The sequence below is a fragment of the Erythrolamprus reginae genome, chromosome 7 (genome assembly GCF_031021105.1).
Source record: "Erythrolamprus reginae isolate rEryReg1 chromosome 7, rEryReg1.hap1, whole genome shotgun sequence".
NCBI classification, from domain to species: domain Eukaryota; kingdom Metazoa; phylum Chordata; class Lepidosauria; order Squamata; family Dipsadidae; genus Erythrolamprus; species Erythrolamprus reginae.
In genome coordinates, this window is record NC_091956.1 from 80,231,789 (window position 1) to 80,246,594 (window position 14,806).

The window sequence follows — 14,806 nt, forward strand, 5'->3', positions numbered from 1 at the left end:
TAACAGATAAAAGTCTATTCAACTTAACATTAGAGAAGCTTGAGACTGTATAATTATCAAATGGAACTTTTATTATGACTGATATAATTAACTATTATATAATTATAATTAATTGAGTGCGGTTCTAAAACAACTTAATAAAGAGATCAAAGCAAGTTAAAATTAGTTTTATTTCTCTATTTCATGATCTATTAAGAATTGTTTTTAAAAAAATAGAATTTATTAATTTCCAGTCTTTTGCAAAAACAATAATACAATAATAAAATAAATACAATAAGTGTTCTATTGGAAGTATTTTTGTTGGAAGAATATTTATATGGTGCCCCACTACTCTTCTTTTTTTTTTTTAAGGAAAGGATGGGGAACTCTCTTTAAATGCTTTCGTATACAATATAAATAATGTTTCATAAATTGGGAAAAAGTGTTTTTTTAAAAATTACCAGTAAAAATATAACTGAAATCACTTCCCCAGGCCTATATTGTTTATGTATGGTGTGTTGTGTGCATGTTTTTAAATTATGGGTTTTTAGTTTAAATTATTAGATTTGTCCACTATTATTGTGAGCCGCCCCGAGTCTACGGAGAGGGGTGGCATACAAATTTAATAAATAATAATAATAATAAGTCATTTGAAATTCCTAATGTCTTATTAAGATTAAATTCAGGTGTTTTTTTTTTACCCATTTAAATATTATCTAGGTATTGTCTTCTTAAAAATACTGCTCTGGCAATAAAAGGTGCTTTCCACGTAGTGCTCTTTCCTTTTCATTACGCAAAACCCAATAATCTTTTAAAACTATTACATGGATTAATCCCTCTCACACCCTTACATCTTCCTTAACTAGAAGAATAAGAAATTTCCATATGCTTTCTCTTCGTTTTGAGTTGTCTGGGGAAGTTGAGTGGCAGATGCTGTTAAATGCTGCTACTTCTGTTACCAATGGCATTCAGAGTGACAGCTCTTCATGCCAAACTAACAACTGTACTTCATAGCTCAGGAATAAGACACTGACAGCCACGGCAGCTTCCCATCACCCCATCTCCACAGAGACAACCGCAGCCACACAGCACTGTCAAGCGACTCTCCAGGGTCTACAGCCAAACTACAAGGAACAACAATTAGGAACCACTGGGGGACACGTGTGTATGTGTGAGTGTGTCTCGCTTGACTTTGGTCCCGGGTCCAAATCTTGTTGCTCCCTTCAATCATCTTGAAAGCATTCACCATGGAAGTGTTTAAAGAACCGCCTGCTGAAGAGAGGGTCATTCCACAAGAGAATGCTGGAAAAGGCAACGGCCAAACGTTCACGTGTCATCCTCGAGAGCCATCAGTTTCCCCAGCTGAAGAATCAAAATATGTAGAGATTTACGATTACCCTGGAGGGACGGGAGAGAATCCCCAGACTCTAGAACGGAATGGAAGCAAAGTGCCCTTTCTCAGGACTAAAAATGGACCTTGCGAGATCAGTGAGATTAACAGATTGGCTAACAAAATCTTGGCAGACAAATACGCGAATCAAGAATCTCTGGATTATACATCTGAAATGGAAGGCACTCTTTCCCCCGTGGGGATGAAAGCTGATGAGGTTGGGGCAAGGATCCCTGGCATCAGTTCAGAAGGGTCCCCTAGTATCTCCAACGTCCAGCTTTACACACACGGCTGCCCAGAATCATCTTCATCGTCTTGTCCATCTCCTGTACAAAACACAAGAGATTTTCCAAAAATGGATGACTTAGAAAGAGGGGGGAAAACCTCCTCTTCGTTTGGGTATGACAGCGATGAAGATGAGGAAGCAGACTGCAAGGAAATCTCCCTGAGCAGTGAGAGAGGAAGAGGCAGGCAGGCATCACAGCTGTTGCCACCACAACCCAGCTGTGCCGGTGAAAGTAGCAATGATGAAGCCCATTATATTACCACCCATGAAATACAGCTTAGTGAAGTAGATCACGACATGGATTTTGACTATGGATTAGCTTCTCGGTGGGACTTTGAGGATAACAATGTCATTTACTCCTTTGTGGATTACGCTTCCTTTGGGAGCGAAGAAACCCTCGCGGACACACAAACAGAAGAGGATAATAGCTGTTATCTCAGCACGACCACCAGTGATCCTAATAATCAGACGGACAGTATTGATAATACCAGCAGTACAGAGATAGTCAGCATTAATTCTGAAAACGATACTCCGAGCACAGACAAATGCGCCAGCTCGGAAGAAAGTCAGTCCAAGAACCCCTGCAACATGAGTGAGAATTCTGCAGGCCAGATACACCTATCAATCAAGCCAACTTCCAGGGCTATAAATGAGCCTAGCAACCAGCATGAAAAGCAAAACATTATTTACGCTGCCAAGCATGAAGGCGACATGAGCCTCTGTGTCTCCACAGCTCACGAACGAAATTCAAGTTTCAAACAAGATGTGTTCCATGACTATGCAAAAAAGTTTGTCGCGGTTCCTGCACATTTGCAAACAAGGTGCGCGGCTATAAAAGCAAGAGAATTGGGTGGATATTCAAGTGGCGCCTCGAGCGTGGTAAGTGAGTTGGATGATGCAGATAAAGAAGTAAGAAGCCTGACAGCCAGGGCGTTTCGGAGCTTAGCTTACCCCTACTTTGATACCCTGAACTTGAGCTCCAGCGAGTCTTCCACGTCTCTTTCAGATCACAATCTAGGAATCAACCGATGGTCAACCTACTTGGATTTAAAGTGCAGCAGCCTTGGGCAGAAAGCAGAGCAGAACCTTTTCAAAAGCAGCACTGCTTCTGCTGGATGGAGAAGAAACCCTGGGACTAAAACAGCCAGTGACCATTTCTACATTCACTCCAATAAATCACAGACTAAAGCATTGGAATTTGTTGTCAGTAAACTTGATGGGGAAATCACGCATGTTGAAACACCGCGTTGCTTTGAAAAACAGGTCCAGGCAGGCTCCCGAGTGGTTACTTTGCTGGAGACTTTGAATTTCAGCAGCAATATTAATGCAGGTGTCCCCAGACCTGCTAAACCACCTGAAAATGCTGCTGCTGCTGAGTCAAGTTGCACAGATGAAGTTGCAGAAACACTGCAACAGGGCAATGAAACCTGCAAGCAGCCTGGAGCGGTTGCAGAAACAATGGAAGGAGCGCAGAAGTCGAAATATGCATCCAGCCTCCTCAAAAATGTTATTTCAAAGAAGATGCAACAGGAACATGAGTTTAAGATGGAAAGGGGGGAGATCACAGACACCACATACTCCGGTATGTCAAATTCTTCATCTTCTAAAGAGGTAGATAGCACTGCCAAGGAGAAGTTCAAGAACGGGGCATTGCAGAGACAAAATTCAAAATATTCAGAATGCAGCTCTGATTGCACTATTGTAACAGCAGACGATTTGGGGGAATGTTTGGATAGTAAGTCACCAACCTCCAAGCCCTCTACTCCACGGGAGGCCACTATTAGCCTAAACCGGAGCCTCTCAGAAACATTTTTAGAAGAGGCGTGTAAAATAAAACGAAGTGCCTCCGAAACACTCAAGGCAACTTTCCTCCGTAGCCAGAACAGTGCATTTAGAACATGGAAAGAAAAAGAAGCGGAGAAAAAAGAGGAAAAAGTCCCTGTGGGGAAACTGAAAATAGGAGTGAGAGGTGATTGGAAGGCCGATATGGGAGAAATCGCAGCTAATAAAGCAACTAAAATGTCTCGCCTTTTTGTTCCAAACATTCAACAAACTGTCAAAGATAATAATAACTTGCATGTGACAAAATACTGTACAGCGACAACTGCAGCAGCTCAGACTGCTGTTGCCACCACAGTGATAAAGCCCAAACCTCCAGAGATCAAGATACGCTTGGGAAGTGTGGAGCAGAGCAAAGATAATCATTTCAATATTACTAAGCTTCTCAGCCCCAAGATAGCTGGAAATGCCCCCAATTTCTTCAAGACAGCTGTGGATACCAGATGTCAACTGCAAAAACAAATAAAAGGGGAGATGATCATGGACAAACTGCCTCAATTCCAGGTACGTGATGTCAGAGAGAATAAGTCTAAAGTCCAAGGGCCTATCCACCAGGTGAGAGATGTCAGGAAATTAATCAAGAGTAGTTATGGCCTTGAGTCAGCGGACAACCACAGTGACAGAAGTAGTGTTAACTCTGACCAGGGAAATTTTGACCAGAAATCCAAACAGCTGATGTCAATAGGCATTCCTAGATCTCTGTCTCCCATGGTGATAACTTGTCAGGCAGTGAGTAACAGTAAAGAGGACAAGATGAACAAAGCTCACGAGATGGGTCCCAGAGTAAGTAACGGAGGCAAGATGCTACCTCCCAATCAAGAAGGAACTATCCTGGTGCACAGGACCTCAGGAAGGCTGCCAGTAGCCACCATTGCTCCCAACAAGAGTGACCCTCGCCAGCCTGCGGTGTTGAAGATAGTCTCCAAAACATCTGTGCCCTGGAGGCAGCAGCCACATCCACCACCACCGCCGCAGCAGCCAGTGACAACTGAGAAAAGCAATAAAGTGGTACCACTGGTGGTGGATGAAGAAGAACTTCCCAAAGAGGAAGAGGTGGCCAAGACATCCGTCTCAGCAAACCATAAGGCTCTGCAAAAACTGACAGCAGCAGTGCGGAGTATGGAAGAGCTGTACAGTTTCAATAAAAACGAGTGGAAACGAAAGAGCAACCCATTGCCCATAACTGGCAGCCATGTCCTCTCCCTCATTGCCAGCGAAGAGCAAACCACCACGGGAGGCACCAACACAGCCCGGGAAAGCTCAATGGTGGTGGCCAAGGCTGAGGACCAGGAGGGAGCGCAGACGGTGGGATTAACAACTTCTCCCAGCGGATCCGCGCCTGAGCGCCAGGCCCGTGGCAGGTTCACCAACCCAACCAAGAAGGTGGAGAAGGTCTCAGCCAAGGCAGCGGCCTTTGAGAGCCTGACCCGACAGCGGGCGTGGGGCTCAGGCCTCTATGGAGAATCTGCCCCGAGGAACCCCGGGCCTGTTGAGAAGGAAAGAGTCCCCGCGGTCCCCAGGACCACCTTGACTTTCAACGCTCAGGCCCAGAAGGCCAAGCAACCCCCACCACCCGCCCCTGTGCTCTCGTCTCCTTCTCCGCCCCGAGGCCTCAAAGGCCAGGCCAGGCCTCGCGCCATCAAGTTGTTTGGCAACCGGCAGCCAGGGAGCCTGGTGGAGGCTGACAAGAGCCGCAAGCCCGTCTTTCCCGACTGTGGGAACTACTTGGCCATTTCGCTCAAGGAGCCGTCGGCTGAGCAACCGGCGCCGCCGTCTTTAGGCCCAGGAGGAGAAGCAGCAAGCGGCAAGCGCACAGGCCTCGTCGCCACTGCTTCACCCGCTGCCGCCCAGCCTCTCAACCTGGCCCGGTCGGTGGCCGGCTCCAACGCCACCCAGGTGACTCGGCAGCAGTCCGCGGAGGAGCGCCCCGGTCCCTCCGCAGCCCCTGCTCCGCCTCAGCCTGTGGCCCAGCTGCTGCCGTCCTTGCCGCCGCCTCAACAACTCCAGGCCGCGGCGGCTCCGTCGCTGGAAATGTCCCCGGCGAACATCTTCCCTCAAGCTCTCTCCCTCGCGGCGGCGGCGGCCGCCCTGACAGGCGCGGCTCAGCCGGCGACGCCTTTGCTTTGCTTCTCGCCGCCCATGGCCGCCGAGCCCGCCGCCTTCCCACCGCCTCAGACGCAGCGCAAGTTGCTGCTGGACCTCAGTACGGGCCAGTGCTACTTAGTGGACGCTCCGCCGCAGCCCCAACCCCAGAAGCGGCGCCTCTTTGACCCCGAAACAGGGCAGTACGTGGAAGTCCCCTTGCCGGTGCCGGCGCCGCCACAGCCGCCGGCCTTGGCCCCCATGACCCTCCCCATGTCGTCCCTGGCGCTGGGAGCGGCCGCTGGGGCCTACAGCGCCCCGGCCGCGGCCTATATGTTCTACCCGGGCTTCTTGCCGGCGGTTCTGTCCGCCAGCGCGCTGCAGGGCCAGCTCGCCCAGCAGCCCCCCGGAGAGCAGCTGTCCCGGAGCGCCACCAGCTCGGCCGCGGAAAGCCCGTATTACATGCCCACGGGCACCCCGCAGCAGCAGCAGCCGTGTCCGCAAGCGGCTCCCGGCGACGGGAAAACGCCGCTCATCAGCATCACCTCGCAGCCGCTGGGCCCGCGGATCATCGCGCCTCCGTCCTTCGACGGCACCACCATGCGCTTCGTCGTGGAGCACCGGTGATGGAGAGATGCTGCTGCGGCTGCTGCTGGTACGACGGGTGAGTTGCCTGGCTCTTAGGATCAATGATCACGACAGATTTTGACCAATTCTCTTTTTTATATGATCAAAATTATCGAAAAATTATCCAAAAAAATTATCCAATTTTCAAAAGTCTGACAAATTATCACAACCTCATGATTCTTGACAAATGTATCTTTTTCCTTTATGTACACTGAGAGCATCTGCACCAAAGACAAATTCCTTGTGTGTCCAATCACACTGGGCCAGTAAAGAATTCTATTCTATTCTATTCTATGGTGGCATTCCTTGCGAAAGGTTGCATCAAGAGAGGGGCATCAAGATGAGCGAGAGGGGGAAATGAGCCTTACGAAATACATTAATGTTTGCAAGGAACCAGCTATGAGCAGAGAAAGCTCTTTTGCCATTTACAGGTTGTTTTGATTATTATTATTATTATTATTATTATTATTATTATTATTATTATTATTATTATTATTATTATTATTTATTGGATTTGTATGCCGCCCCTCTCCGCATAGAGGTAGAGGTAGCAAAAGATAGAATAGAATAGAATAGAATTCTTTATTGGCCAAGTGTGATTAGACACACAAGGAATTTGTCTTTGGTGCACATGCTCTCAGTGTACATAAAAGAAAAGATACATTGGTCAAGAATCAAAAACCATTAAAGTGTAATATCTACCTTCATCTTGCTAAACAGATTTTTGTGGTTATTAGAAAAGCTCCAATAGCAGTGAGAAAGTTGTGGGTTGAGAGAAGATGCTGTCTAGGCCAGTGTTTCCCAACCTTGGCAACTTGAAGATATTTGGACTTCAACTCCCAGAATTCCCCAGCCAGCAAATGCTGGCTGGGGAATTCTGGGAGTTGAAGTCCAAATATCTTCAAGTTGCCAAGGTTGGGAAACACTGGTCTAGGCCACCAGAAATAGAGGCACCCCTTAATCTATTCTGTTTCTGGAGGAGAAATGATATTAAAGAACAATGGGAAATGGAGAGTAACTTAGAAGGGAAAGTAAATTCTTCCTTGCCTCCTCTGTAATAATAATAATGATGATGATGATGATGACGATGACGATAATTTATTAGATTTGTATGCCGCCCCTCTCCGAATAACGCCTTGCAGATAAGGAATGCTTCCAGAGGAATAGCTCCTAAAGGCATTTGTGCAGTTATTCTTTTTTCCCTTTCCCTCCTTTTGATCTTAGGTGGGGAACTGAAGAAATGAGAATTGTGCAATTATTGCATATACCCACATTATTTTGGATTTTGAAAATGGGGAGGGAGCAAAGGAAATACCGGTACATGTAACTTTAGGTCTCAAATTCTTGCAGCTTGGTTACTGTAGTAATCAAGATATAGTGGTCATTTTGTTTATCAAAACATAGCCAGAAATGATAAAACCTGGTTAAATTACAAGTGAAAGACAAATATATTCCCTTCCTTCTGTCCTTCCATAGTTTTGACTCCTATAAACTGCCTGATCAAGTCTCCACTGTAGTTTCTTGGCAAATTTTCTTCATGGGGCTAAGAGAGAATGTCTCCACTGTCTTCTTCATAGGTCCAAGGTCACCCAGCTGGCTTTGTGCCTAAGGCAGAACTAGAAGTGATAGTCTCCCCATTTCTAGTCTGGTGTCTTTAACAAAAACCTTGTTGGCAGCTTCTATGTTTATGGAAACATTATTTCGGTAACATACAGTTTGATGTGCCAATAAGACATTAATCTTAACATCAGCATGGATATTCATCAATAGGCTTGCATTCAGGGCAAAAACAAAAGTAATGGGAAGAAGTTACATACCAGTATTCATGAACACATGCATAATGGTGTTCAAACAATTTATACATTTTCAGAGTATATTCCTAAATACAGCTGTGACGTGTCTGATATGGGTTTGTATATAATCAAAGAACTGGGAAGTGACATTTGTAGCACTCTATGCTCTCTGCAAAAATTAAAACCGAACCCTTATTCAAAAGCAGTCTCTGCTTTCAGAATAGTCAATAGGGTTAATTTTGTAATACTTTATACTTGTTTTCAAGGTATTCTAGACCTTGTTTTGACCAAGAGAATGGAAACTTATTTTTTATTTATTTGTTTATTGCATTTATATGCTGCTCACTCTATAGCGGACTCTGAGCGGCTGAAAGTGAGAGAAATAGAGAAAGAGTGAACAAATATTTTCATGGTTTTGATAAGGGGAAAACGCTATAAATTAGAATAGCGTGCCGAGTTCTCAGAGAGAGGCGGGATATAAATCCAATTACAATGTTCCCTCGATTTTCGCGGGTTCGAACTTCGCGAAAAGTTTATACCACGGTTTTTCAAAAATATTAATTAAAAAATACTTTGCAGTTTTTCCCCTATACCACGGTTTTTCCCGCCTGATGACATCATATGTCATCACCAAACTTTCGTCCACCTTTAATAAATATTTTTTAAATAAACTTTAATAAAGAAACAGAGTGAGTAATAATCTAAATAGTTGCTAAGGGAATGGGAAATTGCAATTTAGGGGGTTAAAGTGTTAAGGGATGGCATGTGATACTGTTCATAGCCAAAAATAGTGTATTTACTTCTGCATCTCTACTTCGCGGAAATTCAACTTTCGCAGGCGATCTCGGAACGCATCCCCCGCGAAAATCGAGGGAACACTGTAATAATAATAATTAATAATAATAATAATAATAATAATAATAATAATAATAATAATAATAATGGGAAATGAGATGAACCTGATCAGTGGCCTTTTTCTGAGAGCAATTTACAGGAGACACAAGATGCAAGTGAGAAAGAAAGACCATGAGAATGCTTTGACATATCACGGAAATAGTGAGACTGTACAATACCACCTGCTTCAAAATATACACATCAAAGAAATGCTGCCAGCCACTGAGCCTATTTCAACACTGATACATGAAACCATTCATTTTCATATTGGAGTTCCAAGCTTTTTTCTAGTAAGGCTTGAGCAGACACTTAGAAGAAACTCCTTGGGGGAAAATGTTCCAATATGTACTGCAGATAAGAAACGGAGCTCAACTTGTGGGTTTCTTTGTCACATACTGAATAGAATAGAATAGTGTAAAATATAATATCTCTAATATAAAATGTAAGAATACTGCCTACAAAAAATTAGTTTTAGTTTAAGTATTTTTTATTTATTTATTTATTTATTTTGTCCAATACACAATGAGGGTTTTAGTGGGTATATATCTATATACACATAGTAAAATACATGATGAAGGTTATAGAGGAGATACTCATAGTAAAATATATCTAAGAAAGAATAGTAATAGAACATATCAATGAAAGATATGTGGTGGTACGTGGAATCATATTTGCTGCCACGCAAGCTGTTTTTTTATTTATGTATTTATTTATTTAGTCCAATACACCAGTGTTTCCCAACCTTGGCAACTTGAAGATATTTGGACTTCAACTCCCAGAATTCCCCAGGCAGCATTTGCTGGCTGGGGAATTCTGGAAGTTTAAGTCCAAATACTGTATCTTCAAGTGTGTGTGTGTGTGTGTGTGTGTGTGTGTGTGTGTGTGTGTGTGTGTCTATATATATATATATATATATATATGTATATGTATATACATACACACACACACATAGTAAAATACATGATGAAGGTTATAGAGGCGATACTCATAATAAAATATATCTAAGAAAGAATAGAAAAGAAGGTATAGTAATAGAACATATCAATGAAAGAATAGAAGAAGAGATATAGGAATAGAAGAAAGGTATAGGAGATATAGGAGAGCAATAGGACGGGACGGAAGGCACTCTAGTGCACTCTACATTACTAAATACTCATGTCAAGCTATTTTCGCATCAAGTCATTTTTAAACTGCTGACTAGGTTATCTTGTTCTGCAATAACCTAGAGGGGATTTTCAGCAGAGGAAAGAGTTAAGTTTTCCTATTTATTAGATTTGTATGCCGCCCCTCTCCGTAGACTCAGGGCGGCTCACAACAGTAATAACACAATATATAACAAATCTAATAGTTAAAAGTCACTAAAAACCCCTTATTAAAAAGAAAACATACACACAAACATACCATGCATAAACTGTATAGGCCTGGGGGAGATGTCTCAGTTCCCCCATGCCTGGCGATATAGGTAGGTCTTAAGCAATTTACAAAAGACAAGGAGGGTGGGGGCAGTTCTGATCTCCGGGGGGAGCTGGTTCCAGAGGGTCGGGGCCGTCACAGAGAAGGCTCTTCCCCTGAGTCCTGCCAGACGACATTGTTTAATGGCAGGAAACAAAGCGCCTGGTGTACTGCCTCGCTGCTACCTCAGGACATACAATCATTTTTTAAGCACTTTGGGTGGACGGGTGAGAGATAAAAGGAAAGTTCTTGGTTCATTTCAAATTGCATTCAGACTCTTCATCCAAAATAAAAAACTATTTCATTTCTCAGCCCCTAACTACTTTTCTTAAAAGTATTGGAGCATGCAAAATACCGGAGCATTTTGCCACAGTTACCTTGTTTGCATGTTATGTGTATCTGATCAGCAAGTCTTACAAATAGAGGGAGAAATTGGATGCAATGGTTTTAAATTTGCTTTAAGAAGTATGCTTTTGAGAAATATTTTCACGTAACTGTTTTAACCGAAACATTAAAATAAAGTTTTTAAATTATATGATAGAGTTTGACGAAACTATTACGTCAAATATTAAAACGATAATGCCAAGGATCTGCTTAAATTTTATATAGAGACGTTTTTTTGGTAAAATAGCCACTGAGAGCCTTTAGCATAATATGAACCATTCTAAGGATCATGAAGATTATTATTATTATTATTATTATTATTATTATTATTATTATTAATATTATTATTATTATTATTATTATTATTATTATTATTATTATTATTATTGGATTTGTATGCCGCCCCTCTCCGTAGACTCGGGGCGGCTAACAACAATAATAAAAACAACATGTACAATCCAATAATAAAAAACAACTAAAACCCTTATTATAAAACGAAACATACAGACAAACATACCATGCATAACTTGTAATGGCCTAGGGGGAAGGGCTATCTCAATTCCCCCATGCCTGGCTGTATAAATGAGTCTTGAGTAGTTTACGGAAGACAGGGAGGGTGGGGGCAGTTCTAATCTCCGGGGGGAGTTGGTTCCAGAGGGCCGGGGCCGCCACAGAGAAGGCTCTTCCCCTGGGGCCCGCCAAATGACATTGTTTAGTCGACGGGACCCGGAGAAGGCCAACTCTGTGGGACCTTATCGGTTGCTGGGATTCGTGCGGTAGCAGGCAGTTCCGGGGATAGTCTGGTCCAATGCCATGTAGGGCTTTAAAGGTCATGACCAACACTTTGATAGAATGAAGGTGAAGAAATTACTTAAAGTTATAAATTCAAAGTTCAAGAAAGGTCACAGGACATCTCGCACTGATATAACAATTTTGTTAAATCAAACATTTAACGTCTCTGTTTATGCTTTATCTTACAGGCACAAAGAACAAGAATTCGTCTCCCTTAATTTCAAATGTACTTGGCAATTCTAAATTTTTGTTTAAATAGCTCTCCTCTGATGTACTTCTCATGCATTGCTTTGTGCAAAACATGTGTTGCATTGCTTTCATGTTTGGATAAGCTGTTTCCTCATTTTTTTTCCTCTATGTAGAAATTTAATTATTCAAATATAAATGATTGAATTGTGGTATTTTTGTAGATTTTTAAATATAGAAACTAGTAACTAGTGTACTGTGCAACACAGAGATAAATATTGTGTTGCCTCAAAAATGAGACCCTGTCTTATATTTTTTTTAACCCTGAGATAAGTGCTTGGCCTTATTGCCCAATTGGGTTCATTATTAGCGGATGTCTTATTTGGGGAGATACAAGTTACCTACAAATTCATATATAGAAGAAGGAGCCCTTATTGCTTTCAAACAAATGGAGAAATAAAATGCTGGTATAGCTTTGCAGATACCTATTTTAAAAATAGCTTGGAAAGCTTGAAATATTACTCCAATCCTTTTCTCTGTTTTAAAAAAGTGCCTATAGGCTTGTTTATATACATAATGTATATGTATGTGCAGTTTATTCTTAAAGTTATTTTAATACATTTTTGATATCTCCATTATTTTGGAGAAAACATTTCTAAAAGTAAAAGAAGTAAAAAAAACTTTTTGTCTTAGTTTTGCTAAAATATTCAAATATATCCAGAATTTACCAATAATATCCAATTCTGTTAGGCTTACATAGTTCCTATTGAAGTTAGTTTTAATTTGGATTTAATCTTCAATAGCAGCGGAATTGGGATCTCATTACATAATAGGTATGGAGAAAACTAATTTGAGTTTAGTTCAAACTAACCCCAGGTTGGTTAAATCTAATCAGCTATGGATAGCTGTACAGTACCTATAGTTATCAGAAAAACACCAGCTCCACAACAGTCCTCAAAAAAAGTTTTGAAAAATGCCCAAATCCTGCAAGTTCTGTGGTAATCCATGAAACTTCAGGGACTGCAAGATTTTTCTGGCAAAAAAGAGTGCTTTAAATTTTAGAAATTTTCAAATCTTGCAAGATTTCAGGCAATTTGAGTGGGGACAATTCCACTGCACAAAACTGGTTAGGATATTTTTGGAACAAAAAAAGATGGATGAATCCTGAGTTTAAGTGTATTGAAGGTCCACTGAAAATTAGGTTCTTTTATTTAAGCTCCTTTGAATATGAAGCCTAATTCTGTGGATGTTTACTTGGATTTTAATCCTTTTGTTTAATGAGGCTGACTGCCAAATGCATGTATATGATTCAGTTCCTATTATTTATAGAGTTCGTTGAAATAGAGTTAACAAAGTATATATTTTATTTAATGGCTTCCCCTTAAAACCGATTGGGAAAATAACTGAAAATGTAATTCTATATGCTGCTTTAAATTATATTCAAATGAATCCTTTAGCTGCACTTTTTTGTTTCAATATCAGAAATCTATAAAAGTGATACAAGTCACTACACTTTCTTGGTGCCTTCAATAATTGTGGAGCAAGCAGTAATTCAGCTGGCAAACTTTTATTTTATTACTTCATCTCCATATAGGATAAATTGTGCTTGTGTGATTGTTATGCAGCTCCTCCCAAAGAGTGTTAACATTTTTTTTACAAATATGTGAATTTCAAAAAAGTTATTTTAGAAAGTACAGTGTTCCCTCGATTTTCGCGGGTTCGAACTTCGCGAAAAGTCTATACCACGGTTTTTCAAAAATATTAATTAAAAAATATTTCGTGGTTTTCCCCCTATACCACGGTTTTCTCCACCCGATGATGTCATATGTCATCGCCAAACTTTCGTCCGCCTTTAATAAATATTTTTTGAAATAAACTTTAATAAATAAACATGATGAGTAATAATCTAAATGGTTACTAAGGGGATGGGAAATTGCAATTTAGGTGTTTAAAGTGTTAAGGGAAAGCTTGTGATACTGTTCATAGCGAAAAATAGTGTATTTACTTCCGCATCTCTACTTCGCGAAAATTCGACTTTCGCGGGCGGTCTTTGAACGCATCCCCCGCGACAATCGTACACTCTACTGTACTGTACTTTGAGATTTTTAATTTAGCTATTTCCAGTAAGTATTCTAATCCACTAATGAACATTTGGCATCAAATTACAATTTAAAATATTCCTCTTGAAACATTGACGGGAAAAGAATGAACATTTTAATGAGCTTTTAAAATGGAGAATCCTCATAGGAGATTTGTTTGATGCAGGTATGACAATCTTAACTACAATTAAGAAATCCTGAACAAATTCAGAATTAGGTTTAAATACAAATGATACAAGTACCAAACTATATCTGGTACAATATGAAATATAAACTTTGAGTGTGTCCCCAGAAAGCCCTGAAAACACAGTGTTGTGTCTTATTAGCTAAAGAATGAAATAATGTAATGCAAAAGTAAGGTTCACATGTTTATTTGTATTTTGTTTTCAAATTAATTGCTTTTTAAGGAAAAACGAATGTATACAGTAGTATTGTTTTAATAGTACTACCCTGCTTTTCTTTTGTTTCTCCTGAAATGTGTGTGTTGCACAAAAGATTTGTGTAAGCAACTTCATGTACTATTTTCAGACTGCCCGCCAGTATGTGTATAAAATTATCTCAGTTATATCCGCATAGAAACACAAGTAATAATACCATGGGGTTTTTTTCTTCTTGGTGCTCACAATGAAGTTTTGATAGTTTTCAAGAGGTAACTTTTCATCCTTATGTGTGTCTTCTCAACACAAACTAGTACACAGCGAATGGTTAGAGCTCCAATTGTATTGATAGATGCTCAGGGTTATATTTTTATCCAGTGTACTTGAAAGTCAGAGTGAAATTACATTTTATTTGAAAAGAGGGCCATCAACAAAAGAGCAATTTGTGTCGGGTACTCCCTTTCCTTTCTCCATAATTTGTCATTCACATACCTCATCTTTTACATGGTGCATTTTTTTTCTCATCTTTCACTGTTTAGCAGCAGCGTTGTGGAATCAGTATAATCAAATAAGTGCTTTTTATAACATACATTTATGTCTATTAAAAATGATGATAACGTATACAC

General features: G+C 40.9%; 1 protein-coding gene across 1 annotated transcript; it reads left to right on the plus strand.

The window, feature by feature from the left end:
• The first annotated feature begins 1,226 nt into the window (after positions 1–1,226).
• Positions 1,227–12,298, plus strand: C7H4orf54 (chromosome 7 C4orf54 homolog). Its single transcript, XM_070756688.1, has 2 exons — positions 1,227–6,240; positions 11,707–12,298. The coding sequence occupies exon 1, from the start codon at positions 1,227–1,229 to the stop codon at positions 6,201–6,203; it is 4,977 nt and encodes a 1,658-aa protein (XP_070612789.1). The 3' UTR covers positions 6,204–6,240; positions 11,707–12,298.
• The last annotated feature ends 2,508 nt before the right edge of the window (positions 12,299–14,806 follow it).